This window comes from Pteronotus mesoamericanus, unplaced genomic scaffold, assembly GCF_021234165.1.
Source record: "Pteronotus mesoamericanus isolate MK-2021 breed Mesoamerican mustached bat unplaced genomic scaffold, CSHL_Meso_final scaffold_125, whole genome shotgun sequence".
Lineage (NCBI taxonomy): Eukaryota > Metazoa > Chordata > Mammalia > Chiroptera > Mormoopidae > Pteronotus > Pteronotus mesoamericanus.
In genome coordinates, this window is record NW_026555304.1 from 7986374 (window position 1) to 8011093 (window position 24720).

Sequence of the window (24720 nt, forward strand, 5' to 3'; positions counted from 1 at the left end):
TCTTAAAGAACAATTTATTTAAGAAGCAGAATATTAAAGTATCCGGCACTGCTGGATGCCCTGGGACCAAATAGTCCCAACTCCCTGACGCGGCGGAAGAGACACTCCCGTGGGCACAGAATTTAAGGTAGCGCCATTAAACTCAGTGATCCAGAAAAATAATACTATAATGCAGTATTTCAAAAATTCAGAATTAATGCCCAAAAAGTTCATGATGAACATCAAACATGGAAATAGGATAGGATCCCATCCTGCCCTCAGGCTCCGAGGGCGCGTAGTCTCCACCACTCCCCGTCTCGAGGAGGAGCTTAACTTCCGGGGGGCCCCGGGGAGTGGGGCGCGGTGGCGGGGAGGAACGAGGTGAACGAAGGAAATTCGTTGTGCTTGCTCTGGGGATGGAAGGCTGGAACCTGAGCGAGAGGCTGTTTGAATGAGCGGTGAAGGCTGGTGTCCTTCGAGTCGCGGTTGTCCGTCCCCTCCCGCTTTCCTGAGGCAGGAGACTGACGCGAAGACACTATGCACTACCTACTGGGTCGGTTGTGTAAGTGCACTTGACAGCCAGGGCTAAGTGGGAATTACGATGGGGGGCGGATGATGATCCATGAAGGGCGCTACCAAGGCCTCATTCACAGTCGTCTTAGAATAGGAATTTACAGGCAAATTGAAGGGGGAAAAAAACGAGGAGTTGTGGACATCATAAATCTTGCATGTGGAAGCCCATGACTTGTTAAATTTCAGAAATAAGACGAATGGAATGTCCCTAAACTATCAAGACAGTATTTTGATCTGTTTGGTTTTTTTGTTTTGTTTTTTAAACCACAGCAGTGAGCAAAATAGAGAACATTCCTTTTAGTGCTACACACCCAAGGATGAAATTTCCAATTATTTGCATAAATACTCTGTGCTGAAGGAGGGGTTGGTGTCTGTTTCCCCAGAGCAGCGCATCTAGGCACCGCCCCCCCCCCCCCCGCCCGCCCCCACTCTCGCACTGTTGAAGCCAGAGCAGCCCTTCCGCTCCTCCAGGGAGTCCTAGTAGAGACCCTCGAGTGGACATCCCTCCTCACCAGGGATCCCTATTCCTGTGGCCGCTCTGAGTGTGTGTGAGGGGAGGAGGGAACTTCATCCTCAAGAACTCACACGTGCCTGGAGGAGGAAGGCACAGTTAGGCTCATTCCCTAGCTCCCTCTAGAGGGCCTTCTCAACCAGTCTTTAAAAGGACTTCCCTGGTCGCTTCTTGTTGAGTGAGGCAACAGGAAGGGTTCTCAGTTCAGCCTGGGTGACCTGGGTCCGCCTCTCCATTTGTCCTTACCCTTACGGATGCCAGGTTCCAAAGCGTGGCACACACGATTAATTCCCAGCTAGCCTAGTCTAAAAAAGCATAAGATTTCAGGTAACAAACTATGGGAAGTGAAAATAAAGTGCACCAGTTCTCATACTCAGCTGTTTTGTTTTTTTCACATTCCTGTTTTGGTCTGCTGGCTGTGCCTCTTAACTGTTTCTGCCCTTCTCATGGGCATATCTCCTCGTCGAGATTGAGTCCCCCTCCCTTGGTCTCCAGGTAGAATCACAGTTAGCATAAAAAGGGACCACCTCCAGGCCAAGATCCTTCTTTTAGCTTCTGGTGACCTGCAGGCGCACAGCCCAGACTCACTGCACAACCACTGCTGTTCCCCAAGCTGCCAAGCACATCACAACCAAGGAGCCTCCCGAAGCCTGCTTCTGCCTGGGCCCAGAGCCACCCAGCAATGAGAGTACATAGAGCTGCTTTTCTTGTTTTACTGCTCTTCCTTCCTATCAGCTTTTCAGCAAGAGTGTCCACTTGGGATGACCTTCTGGTTCCCACCAGGTATTTTCCTAAAAAGAGACACTTCAGTTTTTCATGATTATAGTCCTGACACTATTCCCCAGCATTTGACCCAGAGCACAAAAATGCTCACCAATTGTGGAGATCAGTCTGTCTCATTCAAATGAAGGTCAGCTCATTAAAACACTACCATCCAGGCCACCCCCAAATATAAATACCACCTGGAAGCTTGTCAGAAACAAATTCTTAGGCATCAGCCCAAACTCAGAATCACAAATACTTCCTCCCTCCTTTCCTTCTATTTAGAATTCAGGTCCCCTATCAGGAGTCTCCTAACAGCTATATTAAGGTATAACTTATATGTAGGTATCACAAAATCACCTATTTTAAGTGAACAATTCACTTTAATAAAGTTAGTTGCTCGACCATCACAACAATGGAATTTTTAACATTTCCCCCATGCCAACGACTCCTAGTGTGCACTGGCAGGTCTCCATTCCTAGCCCCACACCCCCCTTCCCCTCCCCAAAAACAGTAATTTTCCATCTCTTCTTTTCCATTTTTAGGCTGTTTCATATAAGTGGAATCATATATGTTATTTTCCATCTGGCTTCTTTCATTTTCCATGTCTTTGAGGTTCATCCATGTTCTAGCATGCATGTTATCAGTTCATTCCTTCTGAGTAGTGTTTCATTTTGTGGATACACCATGTTGTTTGTCCATCCACTGGATGATGGAAATTTGGATTATTTCCATTTGGGGGCTATTATGAACAATGCTACCCTGGCTGGTGTGGCTCAGTGGGTTGAGCACCAGCCTGCGAAGCAAAGGATTGCTGGTTCGATTCCCAGTCACGGCACATCCCTGGGTTGCAGGTCAGATCCCCAGTAGGGGGCGCACGAGAGACAACCACACATTGATGTTTTTCTCTTTCTCCCTCCCTTCCCCTCTCTCTAAAGTTAAATAAAATCTTTACAGATTTTCTGTAAATATATGTATATTTTTTTTTCAATTCTCATGTTTATATTCCTAGGAGCCTAGGGTCTTATGGTAAATTTACATTTAACTTCTAAAGAACATGCTAAACTGTTATCCAGAGGGCCTGCAGCACCTTCTGCACACCTTGACCAACATTTGCCATTGCCTTTTTTTGGGGGGGGGGGATTAGTCATGCTGATGACTGGGAAGTAGTATCTCAGTTGTAATTTTCATTTTCCTATTGACTAATGATGTTAAGCATCTTTTTGTGTTTATTGGCCATTTGTATATCTTCTGAAGAGCATTTTCTAATATTTGCACTCAAATATTCGCACTTTTACTTGAACTGTCTTCTTCCTAAAGAGTTCTCTATATATTCTGGATACCAATCCTTTATCAATATGATTTGCAAATATTTTCTCCCTGTCTGTGGCTTTTCTCACTTTCTTTACCATGATTTTAACTTTGATGAGGTCTAAATTACCAACTTTACCTTTTATGGACTGTGGTTTTGATACTGTACATAAGAAATCTTTATCAAACCCAGGGTCATGAATATTCGCACCTGATTTATTTCTTCTAAATTTTATAATTTTAGCTGTAACATTTAGATCTATGGCACATTGTGATGAATGGTCTAAGTTGAACTTTTTAAAAAATATTTTTATTTATTTTTAGAGTTAGGGAAAGGGAGGGAGAGAAAAGTTAAGTGTGTGAAACATCAATTGGCTGCCTCTTGCATGCGCCCCAACTGGGGAGTCGGCATACAACCCAGGTATATACCTTGACAGGGAATCAAACTGGAAACCTTTTGCTTTGCGGGATGACGCCCAAACAACTGAGCCATGCCATCCAGGGCTAAATTCAGCTTTTCCCATGTGAATATCCAGTTCTTCCAGCCTCACTTGTTGAAAGGGCAATCTTTTTTTTCCCCCCACCAAATTACTGTCCTCCTTCTGAGGAAACAAACTGACCATGAATGTAAAGATTAATTTCAGGACTCTCAATTGTATCACTAAGATATATAGCTATAGATATATCCTTATACTGTTACAATGCTATCTTGATTATTATAGGTTCACAGTAAGTTTTGAAATCAGGAAGTATCAGTTCTACAAATTTGTTTTTATCTTCTCTATTATTTTGGCTGTTCTGAGTGTGATGCATTTCCATAAAAATTTTACCATCAGCTTGTTCATTCCTCCAGCAAAGTCTGCTAGGGTTTTTATGGGGATTGCCACATTAATAATGAATCTTCTGACCCATGATCATGGAATGTCTCTCCCTTTATTTAGATCTCCTTTAATATGTAGATTTCAGGGTACAATCTCACACTTTTATTAAATTTCATTCCTAAATATTTTAAACTTTTTGTTGCTATTGTGGATGAAATCAGTTCCATTTTGGATAGTTCTTTGCTGTATTTATTGACTATATAGAAATGCAATCAGCCCTGGCTGGTGTGGCTCAGTGGATTGAGCGCCAGTCTGCAAACCAAAAGGGTCGCTGGTTCAATTCCCAGTCAGGGCACATGCCCGGGTTGTGGGCCAGGTCCCCAGTAGGGGGCGCATGAGAGACAACCACACATTGATGTTTCCCTTTCTCCCTTTTCTTCTAAAAATAAATAAAATCTTTTTAGAAAAAGAAATGTAATTAATTTTTATATATAAACCTTTTATCTTTCAACCTTGCTGAATTCATTTTGTGGCTGGATTTGTTGAAGACTTTTTTCTATTTATAGTCAAGGGATATTGGTCTGTAGTATTCTTGTGTTTTGTCTGGCTTCAGTATCAGAGTAATAAAGAGACCTCGTTTGTAGCATACAGCTAATAAGTATTTTCAGACTCTTCTATTTTCTCAGTCTGTGAAAGACTGGTTTTAAATGTCTGATAGCATTCACCAGTGAAGCTATCTGGTTCTGAGCTTTATTTCAGGAGAAGAATCTTCTTTTTAGGCAATTTCTTTGTTATAGATCTATTAAAATTTTCTATTTCTTCTTGACTGTTTTGGTAACTTGTCTAAGACTTCTCCATTTCCCTTGAGTTGTCCCATGTGTTGGCATAAAGTTATTCATAGTATTTCAAAATTTCTTTGCAATTCTTTTTTCTTTTTAAATCCTCACCCAAGGATATGCTTATTGAGTTTTAGACAGAGAGGGAGGGAAGGTGGAAGAGAGAAAGGGGGGAGGCAGGGAGGGACAAAAAGAAAAATAGCTATGGGCTGCCTCCCACCTGCATCCCAACAGGGGACCTAACCCGATCACCATGTGCCTTGACTAGGTATCAAACCCACAACCGTTTGGTGTATGGGACAACAGTCTAACCAATGGAGCCACCTGACCAGGGCTACAATTCTTTTGATTTCTGTAGGGTTGGTAGTAATGGCCCCTCCTTCATTCCTGATGGTGATTGTGTTTCTTTCTTGGTCAGTACAACCAAAGGTTTGCCAAACGTATCGATCTTTTCAAAGATCCAACTATTGGCTTATTTTTTCTGTTTTTGCTTTCTATTTCACTGATTTCCATAGTAATCTTTGTTTTTTTTCCTTCTGTTTGCTTTGGGTTTATTTTGCTCTTTTTCTAGCTTTTAAGGTAGATTAGGCTATTGAGATCTTTTTCATATAGATATTACAGCTATAAAATTTGATGTGTTTTGTTCAGCACTTATTAGGTGTGATGTTCAATTTATTTTACCAAGACCTCTAATGTACATTTACAAATTTTGCAGAGGTCAACTCTTTTTAAGAAAGGTAACAAGGAATTTAATATAAAACACAGGTTACTGATTAACCAATTCAAGCGCTCTCAGATTCTGAAAATCTTAAACATATTAAGATCTCTTTCTTTACCTATGGATTGTGGCCCAGTAATCAGACTAATATGAGCTATCTAGAAAGTAAACACCGGCATATTCGGTATAAGGCTACTGCACACACACACACACACACACACACACACACACACACGTTATAATTCAGATGGTTTGCAGACTGAGTTTCAGCCTCTTATACCAAATATGAATGCTATCACACACACAGCTGATAGAACTGATAAAATGCTATTACTTTGTTCCTATTAAAAGTAGTTGTTTCTTGCAATAAATAATAAATATCTTCCAAAGTTATAAAATGGTATCTGTTTCCAAAGTTAACATGTGAGAGAATGAGACAGTATCCTCCAGGTGAAAATCATTTTGATACAAGGATTTCCCTGTCCTGCAGGTTTTTTACTTGTTTTGTTTGAACGCTATATACCAATACTGGGTATCCTTTCAGGAACAAAATAAAGGTACTCTAAAGTGACTTGAGTTTCATTTCTGATGGAGCTACCAACATCATTTGAATGCTGCAGCCTGAGGGTTGTTTTCCATCAGGAAGTCATTCCTAATGGCCAAGAGACGACGAGGGGCACCTAGAACTAACATAGCTTGACTGTAAATGGGCAGAACACAGGAATGCCATGTGCTGATAATCTGAGAAACCTGGAAAACATTCACAGAACTCTAAACAACTTTAATCATTTCCACAATTCCAGTCTTTTACAAGTAAGACTCTTATATTGATATAAAAGAGGTGTCCAACCCATGGCCCAGGATGGCTATGAATGCAGCCCAACACAAAATTGTAAATTTACTTAAAATATTACTTAGTTTTATTACTAAATTTTATACTGTTTTATTACTTAGATATGTACATTTTCTATGTTAATGATCACAAACTTGGGACCTGCTTGATGATTTTAAAAGATTATCAAAGGGCTGCTGCACAATTAGGGTTATTATGTGGGGACTTCTTTGCTTATCTGTGGTGGTGGACAGTACAAAAATTATGCACTGACCTTTTTTTCCTCATCAGTTTCCATTACTGTTTGTGTATGTAATGTGTGGCCTAAGAACTCTCCTTCCAGTGTGATTTAGATACGCCAAAAGGTTGGACACACTGATATGAAACTTAATCTGGAACTTTAAAACAAAGGAAGATTCAGGTCAAGGTTGTTAGAAACACAAAAGCATGTCCTGATCATCCCTGAGAATCAGCTTTGCAAATATTAAAAACTCCATGAATTTTAACTACCCCTAAGATCCAAGACAGGAAGTCTCAAACTTGTGTTCATAAAATTAAAGATTGGAGAGTAATGCTCATTAGATTAGTTTCCTGGGCCCCAACTTCAGTCTGTGTGAAGGCCAGGAATCTTCATTTTAATAACCCTCACCTAATCATAGACCTGATTCTCACCCTGCACTGAGCCACTAGCCTAAGAATTTCTCATTTTTCAGATCATTCTTAAAGACCATCCATTTCTGATGATTAGCAAAACCAGTGTGTAATAAGTTCCTATTTCTTGGTTCTTCAATCCCTTTCTGCCCCAGTGGAATAAATAACTTAATGGTAAGTTATAAGCACAATGCCAGACATTGAGGAAACGCTCACAGAAAAGCATTTTAAGATATAAGGTAGCAAAAGCATGTAAACTGAGGACAGGGCAAGGGAAATAAAGGTATGAAAAGACGGGGACTAATTTGTGTAAAAGAAAATTGTCATGTCAGCCAACAGGCCAACTGGGCTGGTTGGCTGCTCTTTTCTCTGAATTCCTGTTGGTGACAACCAATGTGTGGTGCAAGGAGGTGGTCAGACCCTCACCTGCCTACCCAGGCACCAGAGAATGAATCGCCATGAGGAATTAGGAGAGTGCTCCTAACTGCCCATGGCAAACCTTGCCACAAAACACCTGCTCCTCACTGCCAGTCATGCAGGACCACCTCCTGCATGGTCGCTGGGATTCGGGTGTGGCTCTTCCATGAAGCCCTTTCTCTGTGGGCCACCTGACCATCCACAATAGGAGTGTATCTGAGACAGTAGTTATGTGACAGATCTCGGTGTGAAGAAAGCAGTTCTCTCACTGCTCCTCCTTCCAGGAAGTAGCCTAAGGGGAGGCTGGGCAGCATGGTCCTTAGGGGCCAGTGGACATTCTGCCTTCTGAGGTGTGCATGTCCTCTCAATATCCAGCTGACATGATACATCACCAGGAACTGCACTTACCACTGGCCATCAGGGCTGGGATGCTCCCTGGACTTTATAGAGGCTTCGGTGACACTAATCATGACCTTTTGGAAAGGCTGTCCTGTTGGAGGATAGGACAGCGGAGGTTTGTTCTGACTCCACCTGGTGTCTGCCCAAGTGCGCAGCATCACACTCTGCTGGTGCTCAGAGCTATCGGCTTCCTCACAGTGGGAACTATTTAAAAGATGGACTCTTGGGTGAACTGGGGATAAATCTAAGCATTTATCTCAGCCAAGGCGAGCCTTCTAATGCTTAGTCACCCTAAGCACTGTGTGAACTGACTCACTCCTTTCTTCATTAGTGTACTCACATATTTCCCTTTGAGTGGATTGTTTTCTCAAAGTCACTGAAATCCAGGACTTTTTCGAAAGGGTACTCTAAAGTACTTCCCAGTGAATAAGGACCTAACCATCTAAAAATATTCATGACACAAGATTCTTACAATCTTCCCTTTAAAGATCAAAAAAAAGAAAACCAAGTACAGAATTATATTACCATGGTCCTTAAAAAGGAGCCTTAATAAAGATATGACAGTTCTACCCTACAGACATTATGGTTTCATAAAGTGCAAAGAAATGTTGGTAATATAGTTAGTTTAAAAAGGGCTTCATTTTTCTTTTTGCAAAAATTAACAATTAGCCTAAGAATAAATCGATTATAAAGGCCTCTCAATTTTGAAAAATTTCTAACTTACCTCCAATTCAGTGTTCAATCAGCATATAAACTATTAAGTCAAAACTTGGATTCTTTCCACAGTATAAGGAAAACATTAAAATACCTTGGTTTATATGAGATGTAAAGCTTGTCTTTTCCCACAGGTGATAGAAATAAGAATACAGAGCCCTTGTTTAACTGGGTAATTCATCCAATTAAAGTTAAAATTCTTGTCTATCTAAAAGCACACTTGACACTGTAACTAGAATTGGTTTTAAACAGCAAAACGTGGCAGTTCTAGGACACTTTAAATTATCGAGACATAGAAACTAGGAAAAAGGTTTGGATAGGAACAGGAAACAGCTTGAAACTTCACCTTGCAAGAGATCATCACAACTACAGGATGGTGAGCACATAAAGGCTGAGAAGCAGCAGACACAATGTTTGGCCAGCAAGGCCCCAACCACTTCACTGCAGGAAGCAGGGTCACTGTGGCCTCACTAGACAAGGCTGGGCAGAAACAGCCCTAGTGGATTCCGAAGAATGAACATTCTGTAGGCTAATGGTCAGCTGGAAGAATTAGGACTGTAAACTGAGAATATGATACAAATTCTGTTTTACTTTCTGTATTCTCTAAAAGCCAAACCACACCATTCTGATTTCAGGAAGAATTAAAATGCCTAAGTGGCAGCTCTGGGGTACGAGCCCTCTATGGAGCATCACACGGTGAGAAAACCTGGTTAGTCACAGATGCCTTCATCAGCTCTTTATCTTTGCCTTCTTAGGACAAAAACATGTTCTTGATACCCAAGCCCTCCAAAGTTCCCAGTCACCTGTGGAGAAACAAACACAGGCAGCAGTCCAGTGATACGCTAGCTTCCAGTCCTCTGGCAATCCTCTAACCATCCTCTGGCAATCTTGATGGTTATTTCTTTTGAGCACACATTAAAATAGAAAGATATTCTGTTGCAATTTAAATAAAGCAGACCAATGTTAACTCTCCGCACCAATTTAATGATGAGACGTCCAAAAATTACGATGAATTTTAACACCTGTAAACTGTTCACACCTAGAAACATAATCACCTTTTAAAACTTCTCCAACACAGAACTGATTTCAGAGTATAATAGAAGAAATGACAGCGATTAAGCAGAGTGCACCAACAACTGACCAGGGCTGGAATGCGGACAATGATCACTCTCCTCACACAGCACACACAGCTAGCTACATTTCATTGGGCTTAACTGTCCTTTGTTAAACACAGCTCTCCTCTTTGGCAACAATATGTTTTGAAAGTAGACATACTATTTAAATTACTACCAACTGGGCCATTGCCTGTCATCACAAAGTCTAGCAACACATTTCACAAAGGCAAGTTACTGCTTGAGACTGCTGTGATGTGCAAACCTAAACAAAACACAGATGTGTACCTCTATCTAAAAAGGTTAGATTTACAGTCTAGCACTCAGTTACAATAAAATACAAACTGTGGATGGAACATCCGAATAACATTTCCACAGTGCTCATTATGCGGGAGATGTTAGTCCTTCCACCCCCGCAAAAAGTAAAAATGAACACTTTCCTAACATTTTATAATGAATATTAACTATGCAAAACTAAAAGTGTGATTTCAAAGATCAAAAAATCAAAGTATAACATGGTAAGGTCTTAAATAAACCTGTCATCTGTATAAGGCACTGCCTCCTGATAAATGCCAGCATAAAGGTGACACATCTCCTCTGTGTCAGGGTCAGGGTGGGTGTTTGCATCACCCACGTGTCCAGTGTCTCATTGGAAAGTCATAGGGCTGGATGTTCCCCATTTACAGGGAAAACAAGTCAGAAGCACTAAATCAGTTGCCTGAGATCACACTAATAGGAGGTGGACAGGCAACTAGATCAAGAATGGAGCGATTTGGCTCTTCTTAAAATATTCTTTCTGGCACATTATAAATATCTCTCTCTCTCATATCAAGATAGGACATTAGTATTATTTTAAAAATAATTAGCCTGCCAGTAAGATTTCTTTTCCATTTTAGGGTTAACAGTAAGAAGGCACAACTAAATTTTAATATGATACTATGGACTGAATTGTAATTCCCCAAAATCCACGTCAGAAGTCCTAACCATGATACCTCAGAGTGCAACTCTATTTGGCGGCAGGGCCTTTAAAGAGGTGTCTAAGTTAAGATAAAGTCGTAAGTGTGGGCCCTAGTCCAGTATGACGAGGTCCTTGTAACAAGGGGAGATTAGGATAGAGATACACAGGAAGGTAAGGGCATGTCAGGATACAGCAGGAAGACGGTAACCTTCAAATCCAGGAGAGAGTCCTAAGAAACCAACTCTGCTGACATCTAGACCTTGGATTTTCAGCTTCCAGAACTGAGAGTAAATATCTGTTGTTTAAGTCACGGTGCCTGTGGTGTCTGTTACAGCAGTATGAGCTAACTGATACACATGGTGTGTAGAATTTTATCACAAGTATGTGGTCTACCCCATTTGTTCAATTAATCAGAGCATGACCTTCGTTAAAAGTAAAATTACCAAACAAAAAAAGGGCCAGTAATAATGGTCAAGACATTTCCGTATTTTTTTAATGAACGTGTGTAAATTAACCAAATGGATGTCATTGTTTCCTGTGCTCTGACGTATTCTCTCCCTCTTCAAACTGCTCAGAGGGAGTCAGGGCAGTTATGGGACGATGCAGAGTATGGACTCCATCAGCTCAGATATGTTTTTCAGTCTTTAATATACTGCTTTCCCCTGCAGGACTGCTTTGAAAAAGACCACAATCTTACCCCTCCTAATGTGACCAATCAGATTGGGGTAAACTAAGATACAAACCCAATGGTTAGAACTACTTGACCAAAGTATTACTAAACAACTCAAAGCAGTATTATGGTAAAAATAATGTCTCTAGTAAATAATACACATAGACAGCAAACACAGTTCATAATAAAGAACAACTTTCAAGAGAAAAAGCCTCAGTCACCAGGGGCCATTCTTGTTTTTCTCATAGGAATAGCCACAGCCAGAGCATGGGTAGTAACTACCAAATTTCTTGCAAATCCTTTAGGACACAAATTCAAGGCAAAAGTTTTAAAGCTATTTCTGCAATCTGTATTTGAAGACAATTCAGAAAACTGAATTTCAACTCAATTTGTTAACTACTGTTAACATCAAGGTTTTTTTAAGGATTTCCTTCTGTCCTTTCCACATCATCATCTGCTTCAGCAGTTTCAAGGTAAAGACAACAGAACTTTAAAGTTATGTGTAATGTGCCAATCCTATAAAGGATTTTAGGTAGTTTGCATGTTACTTCAAGTTCCTACGTTCCCCAGAGCATGAATTTTCAAGCATAAATTGAAGTAATGGAAGAGGATGAAGATAATACTTGAGGCAGGAATATGCCTATAATGTAGAGGGCAGCTTGCTCACCTACTGTTAATGGCCATGGACAAAGAGAAATGCACAGACAGGGCCCGACTATACTTCAGTGTCACGATCACCACCTGGTCCAGTGCCCTCATATAAAAATTAAGCAGAAAGACTGCAATGTCATATTTATGCAAGGCAAGGTCCCCAAACCATCTGCCATTGAGTTACCAAAAGTAAAAAGAGTTTTAAGGCCAATATAAGCACAGAGACTAATAATGTCTGGAGAAATAATTGAAAGACTCACTGATATCCCTAAAACACAGCTGCCTAAAAGCAAACTTACAAATACATGACATAAACTAATTACTATAAAAATTCTGTGTACGATTTTGTGCTACAGACATGACAACTCCAGGTGTTCTAAGACTATTAATCTAATGACATGTTTAAGTGTCTTTGAAATAAAAAATAGCATCTATATGCTTATAATGGAAATTATTTAAATTTCTTCACCATATTCCTCTCCAAAACAAAATATTTTTGCAGGAAAAAAGTAACTTGGGGTTCTAATTCTTACCATACATAGATTCCTTCATTCTGGTCACTAATGTAAACTTTTCATTAGACAATTTGCTATCAACTTAGGACAATTAAGATTATAAAAATTATCCATAGAAATTATAATATAGGTTATTCAAATCATCCCATTGAGGTAATTTAATTCTGAGGCATTAACACAGCAGCACTGAGGGTCTGAGTCCCGATGACATCTGTCATCTGAGACAACATACTAAACCTCCACCCCTTCCTTACCTGTACAACACAGAGAAAAGTCGTGCCTTCTTCACAAAACTAAGAATTAAATATAATAATGGGTAGAAAGCACTTGGCAAGGTACTTGTGAACCATTTGATTTTTTGGTGTTGAGTGCTTTCGTTACCACAGGGCTGTAACTGTGCTGGGAAAAAACGATGAGAAGGCAATCCCATCCCTGCAGTCCTCTAATAGTAATGACTGCTTTCAACAAACCTAACTCATCAGTTCTACAAACAGCAGTCAGCAACCACCACCATTCAGATTAAACCTGCTTTGTTATTTTGGAGGGAAAATATTTCCTGAGCTGTACCTTCAATGCCACAAGAAGACGACTAAGATCTGGCCCATGGTGAACACTTGTGCTTCCACGTTCATCTTCTCCCCACGCCCATCTGCAGCTCCTCCCCCAAGAGGCCAAGAAGCCACTCTGCCTCCCATTGGCCACTGCAGCTGCTGTGCGACCAGCCTCACTCAGCCACTCTGGAGAGGGGGAAAGGCGGCCTGGCCTGGCCTTAACCAGAGTCCTTGAGCCAAACTCAACAACAAGACATAAAAAACCAATCTAATCATAAACTCTACTTTTTACCTCACTGATTAAAATTACCCAGGTAGATAAAAGTGTACATATAGGTCACAGTAGTACCTATATGATTTTTTTTACTACAAAATCTCATGGACTGGTACTTAAGTATAAATAAAGCATTATAGGCAGCATACAAAGCAAGAATAGCTGTGAAAGTATAAAACACATTTAATTCTATTTAAAACAAGTTAAAATTTTTGTGATAAATTATAACTTCTAATTAATGGCAAATCACAAACTTTAATGTTTGGAACTATATAATATACTTGGGATATTGATTAATGCCCTCTCTCTTTTCAGGTTATTATTAAATATTATTATTCAAATAAAAATTCTATTTCTGTTTCTATGTATATCTGACATTTACATGTGGTGAAAAGGGGTAAAAAAGGTTACTTAAATACTTAAAGTCTTTAAGTTTTTAAAAACTTTTCAGAAGGTTTAAGACATCACATTTTGCTCATGAGCACAAAATTTACAGTCAAAAGTTGCACATAAAGGGTTTATTTTAAATGTTTTAAGGATAGGATAGAGTTACATCATAATTATAAAAATTACTTACAGAATTAACAGATTTATATTGTTTATACTTCTAAATGCAGAGAACAGGGAACTGTCTACACATTGTATAAAATAAAATTAAAATTAAAAATGAATTCAAGCTTGAAAGATGAGGTCATTACCTAATTTTAAAATGCGAACACGAAGACCTCTGAACTATACACATTCGTTCAAACTGCACTACAATGATGGAAAATACAAAAAGCGCAGCATTTCCAAGGAACCACAGACATTTTGACCATAATTATTTGTTCCTGTTATGTCTTTGGAAAAGTTTCTTTCTTTCTTTCTTTTTTTTTTTTTTAAGACAATCAGCTTAAGAATGTTTTCAGGCACTACAATTTGTGACAATCAGAATATTTTCTAATGGGTCCACAACGTTCAGAGATTCAAGCCCAATGCACTTCGGGGTTTGGCACATAAAACAATAATAGAAATGAAATCTGGTCTAGCAGTAACTGTGATTGTTTTAAGATGCACAGTCCCTTCAAATGCTGCATGACACATACAAGTGGAAAGTCACCTTCTGTTGGCACTACGTTTGCTTCACCAGTGCATTTTCTCCTACAACCACTAAGACAGCACAGTAAGCAAATATACAGAAAACTGAAAACAAGTAAAAACAAAGAAAACAAAAAACCTAAATATCTTTAACATGCATTTTTCGTTAGTTACACTGAACATTCTACTTAGAATAGAGCATGCAAAAAAGGATGGTCTGCTTTTAAAGTTTTCCTTTGAAGCTTTCTGTGGCAGCCAGACATCACACACACGCACACAGGACACAGTAATACTATAGCAGGTCAATGAGGAAGGCCAATACATTTTATACAGAGATTCATGTCTCGTGTTGTCACAAGTCCCATGATGATTTTGGAAATTAATGTTGGATTCCTAGGACAAGGAACCAACATTCAGATACCAGGAAAATGCAAGCAGTGCATGCAGATCTGAAACATGAGCCTAAAACGAAGCCTGAAATACTCGGCTAGGGAGCAGATTAGTCACAGCATCACTAAGTGTGGTTTAAGCCACCAAAAAAGGGAGTAAGAAAAAAATGGAAAAAGAAACAGAAACCCCTTCCCCCTCCTTCAGCCTTTAGAGGCAAAAAAAACAAAAACAAAAACAAAAAACAAAAAAAACAAACAAACCCAAAACGAAACAATAATTAAAATATAATAATCACTTTTCACATTCATCTAGAGAGTGGCAGATAATGTGGTATTTAAGTTGCTACAGGTACTTGCAGAAAAACCACAATACAAGCCATTAAGTAATGCTAGAAATGTTTCAACTGACCCAACCCTCAGGATACTTCCAAAGAACTTTGCTTTCCAGCCCAAAGTCACTGTGCTGTGTTTGTTTAGTGCACATGCTGGACACACTGTCTGGGCCACACGTGTTCAGCTGGGCTTGGGGAGTCGGGCTTGGCCTTGAGATTCAGATGAGGCACTCCTACAAGAGCTATCAGGAAAGCAGCTGACAGATGTGCAGCATGACACTAGTTCAAACAAGGGAAGGGCATCTAAGACTTGGGTACTCACTACAAAGAGTAGCTCACCCCTGGCCACTGAGACGAGGCACTGGACACGCTGCAGAAAATGTGGGGTGTGTACATGGTGCGTGAAGTGACTATCCAACAGACTAGGCACAGCCTTCCTGGAGGTGAAGTGGGCATCATGCAAACCATGAGACCTTGGTACTACAAAATCTCTAATGTCAAGAACAGCCACAAAGGAGGTTGCACGGACCTCTGATGTTTGACTGATAGCATGAGCGTTTAGCCTTCTGCCCAAATCTTAGCTAAGATTTCCAATCTCCCCAAGAGACTGGTTTCATATAAGGCCTTTATCCTAGCTTTCAAACCACCAGGGCCTATCAAAAACAAAGTGACAGGTGGGTGTCTTGCTGCTAAACCAACTGTTTTTTTGGTTAAAACCACCTTGAACAAATAAACCATGGAAAGAGTCTGTGGCTAATGGCTGCTATCAGTCACACCTACAAATAAGCATGGCCAACTGACCCTTGTGTGACAGGGTCCATAGCAGCGGCACACAGTGAACAAGAACATACAACACCCAAAAGCTGTCAGGGGATTTTAGCTAGCATTTGTTTAGACATTCTTTGTGGGGGAAAGCCAGTGGAAAAAAAGCCTTTGGACCATAATCATATATTAGTAGTAATTAAAATACAAGTGTCCCAGAGAACTTGTTGGAGGGCAATGCTGTCATTTTTCAACTTACGTTAACATAAAACTACTATGTTCTTCTAGGAACTTACCACATACACACAAATGACTGATGTACTGTTGGTTTTAAATCTGTGTACCAAAATCCAGATTACTGATTTGTACAAATAATGGACCCAATGTGCGCCCAAAATACACTGGCATTACACTGTGTGGACCAAGCACCTGGGCTTTGCTTAAAAAACAAAAAACAAAAAAAAAAATCGATTAAAAATGTAAACAAAAAAAAATGTACAAAGCTTAGATTTAAAGGCAGCCTTTTATCCAGATTTTTAACTGTTTTATAACATTCTAATGTGGGTCATTAACTGTTGAGAAGTGATTCACGTTTAGATTTATGGTTTTAAAACCTACAAATTAGAAGGTGCTCTGAATTTCTGATTTTTCAAAGAAGCTGAACATCCCTACATGTTTCTTATGCCCAAATTTAATTTTAAGTAAAAGGCAGTAATTTATTAAATATGACTGACTCAGGTTGAGCACTACTGTTAAACTGGGGAAAATTACTTAATCCACATCCCAACCCACAGAGAAAGGACTGCCAATAAAGTGTGTGTGTGCACATGTGCACACATATGCGCACGCAGAGATCTGTGTGTGTATATTATATATGTATACACACAGAGATAGGTAGATACAGATACATATATATCTCAAAAAAGGCAGTAACAAAAATACCAAACTATGCTTGCATTGTGGCAGCAGAATAAGATAAGAAAATGTTAAGAGTGAAGGGAAAAATGAGTAAGATCTATTACAGTTTTAACTGACTATGATACTAGCTTAACTTTTACCAAACTTGCCTGTAACTCCCCTCCAAACAGACAGACTTCTTTCAAGAGGAAGGAGTTCTTTACACAAAATGCTTTGTGTTCACATAAATCTGTAATATTCAGAACAAAATCAGTTCTGCTGGCAGAGATTGTGGGTTCGCAGGACATTTAAGCTTTCATTAAACTGGAAAGCAATCAAGTCTTTATGTCTACAAATTATACATTTAATAGTTCCACAAATTTGGCAAAGTTCATGATGACATCTAGGATGTTTTCACCAAATCGTAGACATAAATATGGAAATCATCATCAAACTTGATGAAATAGACAGATGGTTTGGCTTCTACTTGGTGAATGACCATGCCAGTCCTTTTAGAGCCATCTTCTTTGGCATATTCCACTTGTTTGCCTACCAGGCTGTCCACAACTTCTCCTGGTTCCCTTTCTGCTGGAGGTGAATCATCTATATGTAAAGAGGGGGGGGGGGAGAATTTAAAGTCAATTTTCAGACACATACCAACTCACATGTCTATTTTAACACTTAATTTTTTTTTTTTAATATCCTGAGTTTATCCTATCTAGACCAAGGTCAGCAAACTTCTTCAAGGACCAGACAATAAATACATTAGACTTGAGGCCACATGGTCTCTGTACAAACTACTCAGCTCTGCCTTTGTGGTATGAGAGCAGCCATAGATGACATATAAATTAATGATGTGGCTGCATGCTAGTAAAACTTTATTTATAAAAGCAGTGTGCTGACCCCCAAGATCTAGATACATAAACAAATTCAAAAAAGTCATAACCAGAAATTCCTTTGGCTCATGTTTAATTATGGCTGTAATTACCTGAGGAGGTAAGGACTAAATGAAGAGAAGGGCCAAGGAAAAAAATTTAAATTATGTCTCCTTAAAAATGTTTGAGTTACTCTGCAATATTACTCAGAATATGCTGCCACACATTCAAAATGCCTAAGTAATCCTGTTCTTAAAGCTTCTTTATCCTCAACTTCATTGCATTATACATTGTCTTCCTAACCCAGTTTCAAAACAAAAGAGATTTCCTATGCTTTAAAAATAGGTGCTAAGTGAATTCTATCCCCAGACCAATTACAACTGAATCTCCAAGGATGGCTGAAGCACTAGTACTTTTTAAAAGGTCCTCAAGAAAATCCAAATGGTGGAAAACAGAGCCCCATGACCTAGCAGGAACTCTGTTCTAAGTAGTACACATGAAATGAAAGCAAACCATAACCTGCAACAACAAAGAAAGTAAAAGAGAAAAAAGGAGAATGGAGGAAGATAGTTAACAATTCTATTTTAAGAAACCCCTTTTAGGTCCTGAAGAACTCAAGCTTTTTCCTATGTAGTGGCAGAAGGAAGGGGAGCCTTCAAGAGAGCAACTAGACACCTGGTTTTCTTGGACAGCCCAGGCTCAAACCAGTTGTTTTGGCAAAATGGTTAGAAGTGTACCATTTTATTTTCTCAGGTATCCTGGTTTGGATCATTACCATATATTTATGTTAATGGTAGTCTGCCTCTCTGATTACAACAAATTCTCTCACTGAATGGCACAATCCAAACCTTATTCTGATCTCTGGTACTAAGGGTCACAAAAAAAATGCCTAAAGCATGCACAATGTTTAAACAAGAAAGTAAAGAGGAAACCTAAGCTGAACTCTTCTCTTCAAAAACGTTTTTTCCTCAAAAGCAGCAGCATCATACCACAATACTTTCATGGACCGTCATGTTTACATAGGAATTCCAAAAACATGATCCCCAGACATTTTACAGTAACATGAGAAAAGCAAGGGACTGAAACAGAGGCCACTGCAGAGCTCTTTAATGTGGAGCATCAACACTGTTTCTAATGGCAAGTAAGCTTCCATACCACTCACAAAAATATTGAGCAATATGGAGAGAGAAAGGGAAGAGGATAAAAATGTGGATGGGAGAGGAGACGGGGAATATGGAAATGGCCTCTAACTCTCTATCATCAAGTCCTCAATACTTACATACTTTAGGTTGACTGAATATATCGCTACCTAAATAAATAAATACATATAAAACTTCATACAGATTGGAGAAATGCTTTAAAAAAAGATTGTATTAATTTTTAGAGAGATGGGAAGGGAAGAGAAACAAAGGGAGAAAAACATCAATGTGTGGGAGATACACCATCCGGTTGCCTCTCACACACCCCTAACCAGACACCTGGCCCACAACCAAGGCATGTGCCCTGACGGGGAATCAAACCAGTGACCCACTGGTTAGCAGGCCGGTGCTCAATCCACTGAGCCATGCCAGCCAGGGCTGGAGAAATGCTTTTAAGGAATGTTGTCATAATTCCTGCCTATATGTAAAAATACTTTCCATTACACATTTATAAGAAATGCACACAAACACTGAAAAAAAACCTTATAATGTGAAGTCACAGACTGATGATACATGATCAAGTTCATTGACTGGTATGTGCCTAGGAAGAACTAAAAAAAGGGAATACAGGTGCTGTCACATTACTAATATAGTGAGCGTCTGTGTCCATCCAGTACTCCATGTGTTTGAAGAAAGAATATGGGAAAAAACAAAACAAAACAGGCTTACTCAAAATAATTCCATCAAAATAGCATTAAAAAGAATAAAATCCTTGGGAATAAATTTAACAAAAGAAGTGCCAAACTTATACTCTGAGAAACTACAAGACACAGTTGATAGAAATTTAAAAACAAACAAACAAAAAACCCTCAATAAATCGAAAAACATCTCATGCTCATGGGTCAGAAGGCTTAGCATTGTTAAGATGGCAATACTCCCTGAGTTGATTTAGAGATTCAACCAAACTCCTATCAGAATTCCAGCTGCTTTCTATGCAAAAACTGACAAGCTGATTCCAAAATTCATATGAAATTGCAAGAGACCCAGAATAGAAAAAAACAATCTTTGGGGGGTGGGGGACAGGGACAGATTCACTTTTGGATTTCAAAACTCATTACGAAGCAATGTAATAAAGTGTGGCACTGACATAACCTGACACATGGGTTCATGGAACAGAAGTAAAAGTCTACAAATACACCTATACATCTATAAAGCACTGATTTTCAACAAGGGTGCCAAAGCTATTTACCAGGGAAAGAATTGTTTTTTCAAAAAACAGTGCTCAAGACAACTGTGTTGGCACAAAGGAATAAAGCCCGACCCTTAAGCCACATCATAAGCAAAAATTAATTCAAAACATACCAGGGTTCTAAATAGAAGAGATAAAAACATACATGTAAGAGTTAAAACTTAAGACTCTTAAAAAACAAAACATACAGGAGGTAAATCTTCATAGCCTTGGATTTCGCAAGGGATACAAGATACAATACCAAGAGTACAGACAACAAAGATAAAGTAAGTAAAATGGATTTCGGAACACCATCAAGAGAGTGAAAAGAGAATCCAAAGAATGAACGAAAGTGTCTGTAAATAATATATTTGACAAGTGATTTGTACCTAGAATGTTGACTATTACAACTCACTAACAGACAACCCAGTTGAAAACAGGACAAAGGACATAGATATTTCTCCAAAGACATACAAATGGCCAATAACAATGAAAAGATACTTGCCATCTCCAGTCATCAGGGAAATAAACGCAAACCAAAACCACAATGAGCAATTATCACTTCACAACCACTAGAATCAAAAAGTCAGATAACTAAATATTTGTAAGGGCGTGGAGAAATCAGAACCTCATACAATACTGATGAGAAATAACAGTGCAACCACTTTGAAAATTAGTCTGCCACTTCCCTGAACAATTCAACATACAGTGATCACTATGATCCATCAACTCCACTCCCAGGTATATACCCAAGAGAACTGAAAACATGTGTCCACTCAGAAACTTGCACACAAATGTTTATATCAGCAGTCTTCATAACTAAAATAGAGGACAATCTAAATGTCCATCAACAGATGAACAAATAAACAAAATACAGTCTAGCCATACAAAAAGTTGTATGGGGTTGCCCAAAAGTTTGTTTAGTTTTTTTTCCATACGATGGCTCTCGTAGCATTTAGTTGTCTTTAACTTCATTGAAAACAATTCTGTTAGATTGTATTGTGACAGCTGTCATATCAGCATGCATTTAAAAAAACCCATCAAAATTAATGAATTTTTGTGTACCCATTTTAATATTGAACATAGAAGAAAATATACAACATTTTTAGCATATTATACTTCATTATTTCAAGAAAGATATAAACGCAACTGAAACGAAAAAAAAAATTTGTGCAGTGTATGGAGAAGGCGCTGTGACTGACTGAACATATCAAATTTGCAAAGTTTCATGACAATTTCTCGCTGGACAATGCTCCATGGTTGGTAGACCAGCTGAAGTTGATAGCGGTCAAATCGGGACATTGAGAACAATCAATGTTATACCATGCAGTAGATAGCTGACATACTGAAAATATTCAAATCAATAGTTATTGGTGAAAATGAAAAATGTGTCTTTTATGGAAAAAACCATAAGGACTTTCCGGCCAATCCAGTATTTAGCCATTTAAAAAAAAATAGTAGTACTGACACAATTTACAATGCAGATGGGTCTTAAAAAAATGGCGAATGAAAGAAGCCAGTCACAAAAGACTCCATATCATACACTCCATTCATATGAAAGTCCAAAGTCCAGAGCATGGAAATCTACACAGAAAGTAAATTACTCTTGGCAAAAGAATAATTTCACAACCTACGCTTGGTGTGTGACTAAAAGAATCATCATTTATCCCTAATAATTAAAACTTTTAAATGTATATGCAAAATAGTTAATCAAATATCTTGCTCTGAAATTCAAATTACTTTTGAAACATCAAAAAGAAAAGGTTGTCAATCCATACTTACTAGAATCAGGCATTATGCGAAGGTCACCTTCTTTATAATCATCTAAGAGCTGGTACATGTACAAGACAGGGTCCTTCTCATAGGTGATGTAAAACCACGTGTTCATTATAGGGGCACGCGCTAAGACCATTCCCCTCCATTCATCTTTAGAGCCATCCTCGGTCTCAAACATGTGCTCTACTGCTTTACCAATCATTGTGTCAGCTAGGTGTGCATCACTGATTCGAGATGTTGCTGGGGACAAAAAAGCAAACAATGGTCTACAAAGGGTTTTACTGAATATGTACTGTGAAAATTGAACTTATTCAAGGAGACTACCTAAAATGTTGTCCACAAGACACCAGCCAGCATCAGTCACCTTGTGGGTTTTAAGAACACCCACCAAAATGATGTTGCTGGACCCATCCCAGATTTAATTCCATAAGACCTATTTTATTGCCCCAAGTTGGTTATTTTGAGAATGTTTTGTTTCCTTTTAATTTCTCTGCACTCATCTGCCCTTGGTATTGTATCTAAACTGGGGCATTTAATTGTTCATTCAAGATATAATTTTTTTTTTGTTATTGTTTAAGTTATTTTGAATTTTGAGATGATAGACTTACAGAAGAGTTGCGAAAGTACTTGTGTTCCCATATACCCTTCAACAACCTTCCCTTTATATTAACATCTTAGATAAAGAACCACAGACCACTTATTAAAACCAAAAAATTAATTTATTCAAGGCATATGTTTTTATTCTTGCTCCTTCAATTTATTTTCCACAGCAAACAGAGTGACGTTATATCCGTTCATGTTTTTCATTTGCTTAAAATGCACCAGTACTTTTCTTTAATAATTTTGAGTAACAAACTGCTTCTCATGGGCTATTCTTCCCCCTTTATTTCCCTGCTGGCCCTCCTCCCTCCTATTCTGTCACTTTCCTCCTGGCTGCCTACATCTGAGAGACACTGGCATCTTGTTTGTTTTTTTTTTGAGATATCCCCTGCTTCTTCTCATTCAGGCCCTGTGCTGCCTGCCCCACATCTTCAGGAGCTGGCTTCTGAACCAGTGTCCTCCCAAAGGCTCTCCAGGACCACCTTGGTGAAAGTGGCCACACCAGTCTCCTCCCCCAGTTTTATTTCTTAATGGTATTTGCCCTTATCCATGGTTATCTGTTTTACGTGTTTGTCTACTTGCTTTTAGCCTGCATACCATGATGCAAGCAGAGGCCTTTCCCATCCTGTTTTCAAATCAAGCTCATAGTGGTTTAGTATTTGTTGGATGAATTAATTATTTCAGAGAGCAGGGCTGTTATAGACAACCCATATGGTTAGGAGCGCCATGGCTTCCCCACTGGTATATCAACAACCCTCTGCAGCCTGGCTTCACCTTCTTTAAAGAGGTAGACAAAAATTACGAGCTTCATTTCTTTAATACTGGGAAATTATGAAGATTCTTACTGATTATAAGGTTTTTCCAGTCCTCAAGTTTTAGACAAATGTCTTTAAAATAAATTAGCAATTCTATTTTACTTGAGATTTTACTTGAGATTTCAAAGTTAAAATGAAATCCCACTAGTTTCTTCATACCAGAAGTTCTCAAACCTTTTTACCTCAGGACTCCCTTACATTCTTATAATTTGAAGACACAAAAGAGTTTTTTGTTTATATGGATGACAACTATCAGTATTAGCTATTTTAGAAATTATAAGTGACAAACCTAAAAATATTTATTTAAAAAATACCTAAACATATTTTTAATGAAAAATACAGTCTAACAAAAATTTAATAAGAGAAGTGCCATAATTTTATGTATTTGCAAATCTCTTAAGTCTAGCTTTAAAAAGGAAAATTAGATTCTCCTATCTGCTTTAGCATTCAATCTGTTATATGTTCTTTTGAAAAACAGGATGTTGAAAAAGTAGTATTCTATTAATCTTTTCAGATAATTCTAGGTATTCTTTTATCATACTGTATCAACTCAACACATGGTACCTCCTTAAAGGTTAATTGCAATGTAGAATCTGAAATCATTATCAATAAACTTGTCACACCATTATTTAAATTAAAACTCATGTATTTCCAGAATACATAAAGAACTCCTACAACTCAACAACAAAAATCAAATAACCTCATCAGAACATTAGCAAAGGTCTATAGATGCAATGGAGCACTATTCAGCCTTAAAAAGGACAGCCTTACATATGCTACAACATAAATGAACCTTGAGGACATTATGCTGAGAAAGAATGCCAGTCACAAAGATAAATATTGTGTAATTCCACTAGTAAGATATCTGATATAATCAAATTTATTGACATGAAAATAGAATGGTGGGTTCCAGGTACTAAGGGGAGGGAAAAAAGGGAAGTTGTTTAAGGAGGAGAGAATTGCAGATTTACAAAATAAGAAAGTTCTAAAGATCTGTGTCACAACAATGTGAATATACATAAAACCACTGAACTGTATACCTTAAAAATGGTTAAAGTAATAAATTTCATGTGTGTGTTTCTTACCACAACACAATAAAAGTCTGTTGGTCTTTGGCTCTTTTACAAACACATGATTTAGTAAAAACAAAAACAAATACATGATTTGGTAACGTCATGCATTACTCATATAGAAAATACGGGGGGTGGGGGGGGCAAAAGCAGGTTTACAATTGTTTAGGTGGAAAATAATAATACTACAAAAAAAAACTGTTTTGTGTACTCCTCACTGTAAACCTCCTTTTGCCCCACCCCATATTGTACTTGCTGAATTATGCACATCTTCCAAATAGTAGGAAACTCCAGTATATAACTGTGAAAGAATAAGAGTAAAAAGGGGCAAATTCCACTTTACTACTATGAAAATTAATTTGACTTCACAAATCTCCTGAATGGGCTTCAAGAAACCTCAAGAGTCCCCAGACCACACTTTGGGAACCATTCTCTTTGCCATCACATGCTTTCAGGCTGACTGACATACATTTTTCTACACCTTTAGTTTACGGAAAAGAATACT

General features: G+C 38.5%; 1 protein-coding gene across 3 annotated transcripts in view; it reads right to left on the reverse strand.

The window, feature by feature from the left end:
- Positions 1-13770: 13770 nt before the first annotated feature.
- SPIN1 (spindlin 1) overlaps positions 13771-24720 on the reverse strand; it is a 76021-nt gene continuing 65071 nt past the window's right edge. For all 3 annotated transcript variants that reach the window (XM_054588068.1, XM_054588069.1, XM_054588067.1), the window contains 2 exons: positions 21737-21970; positions 13771-17315 (listed from right to left, as the gene is read on the reverse strand). In XM_054588068.1, coding sequence (XP_054444043.1) covers positions 17116-17315; positions 21737-21970 — 434 coding nt within the window. In that variant the 3' untranslated portion in view covers positions 13771-17115. The remainder of the gene's footprint in view (positions 17316-21736; positions 21971-24720) is intronic.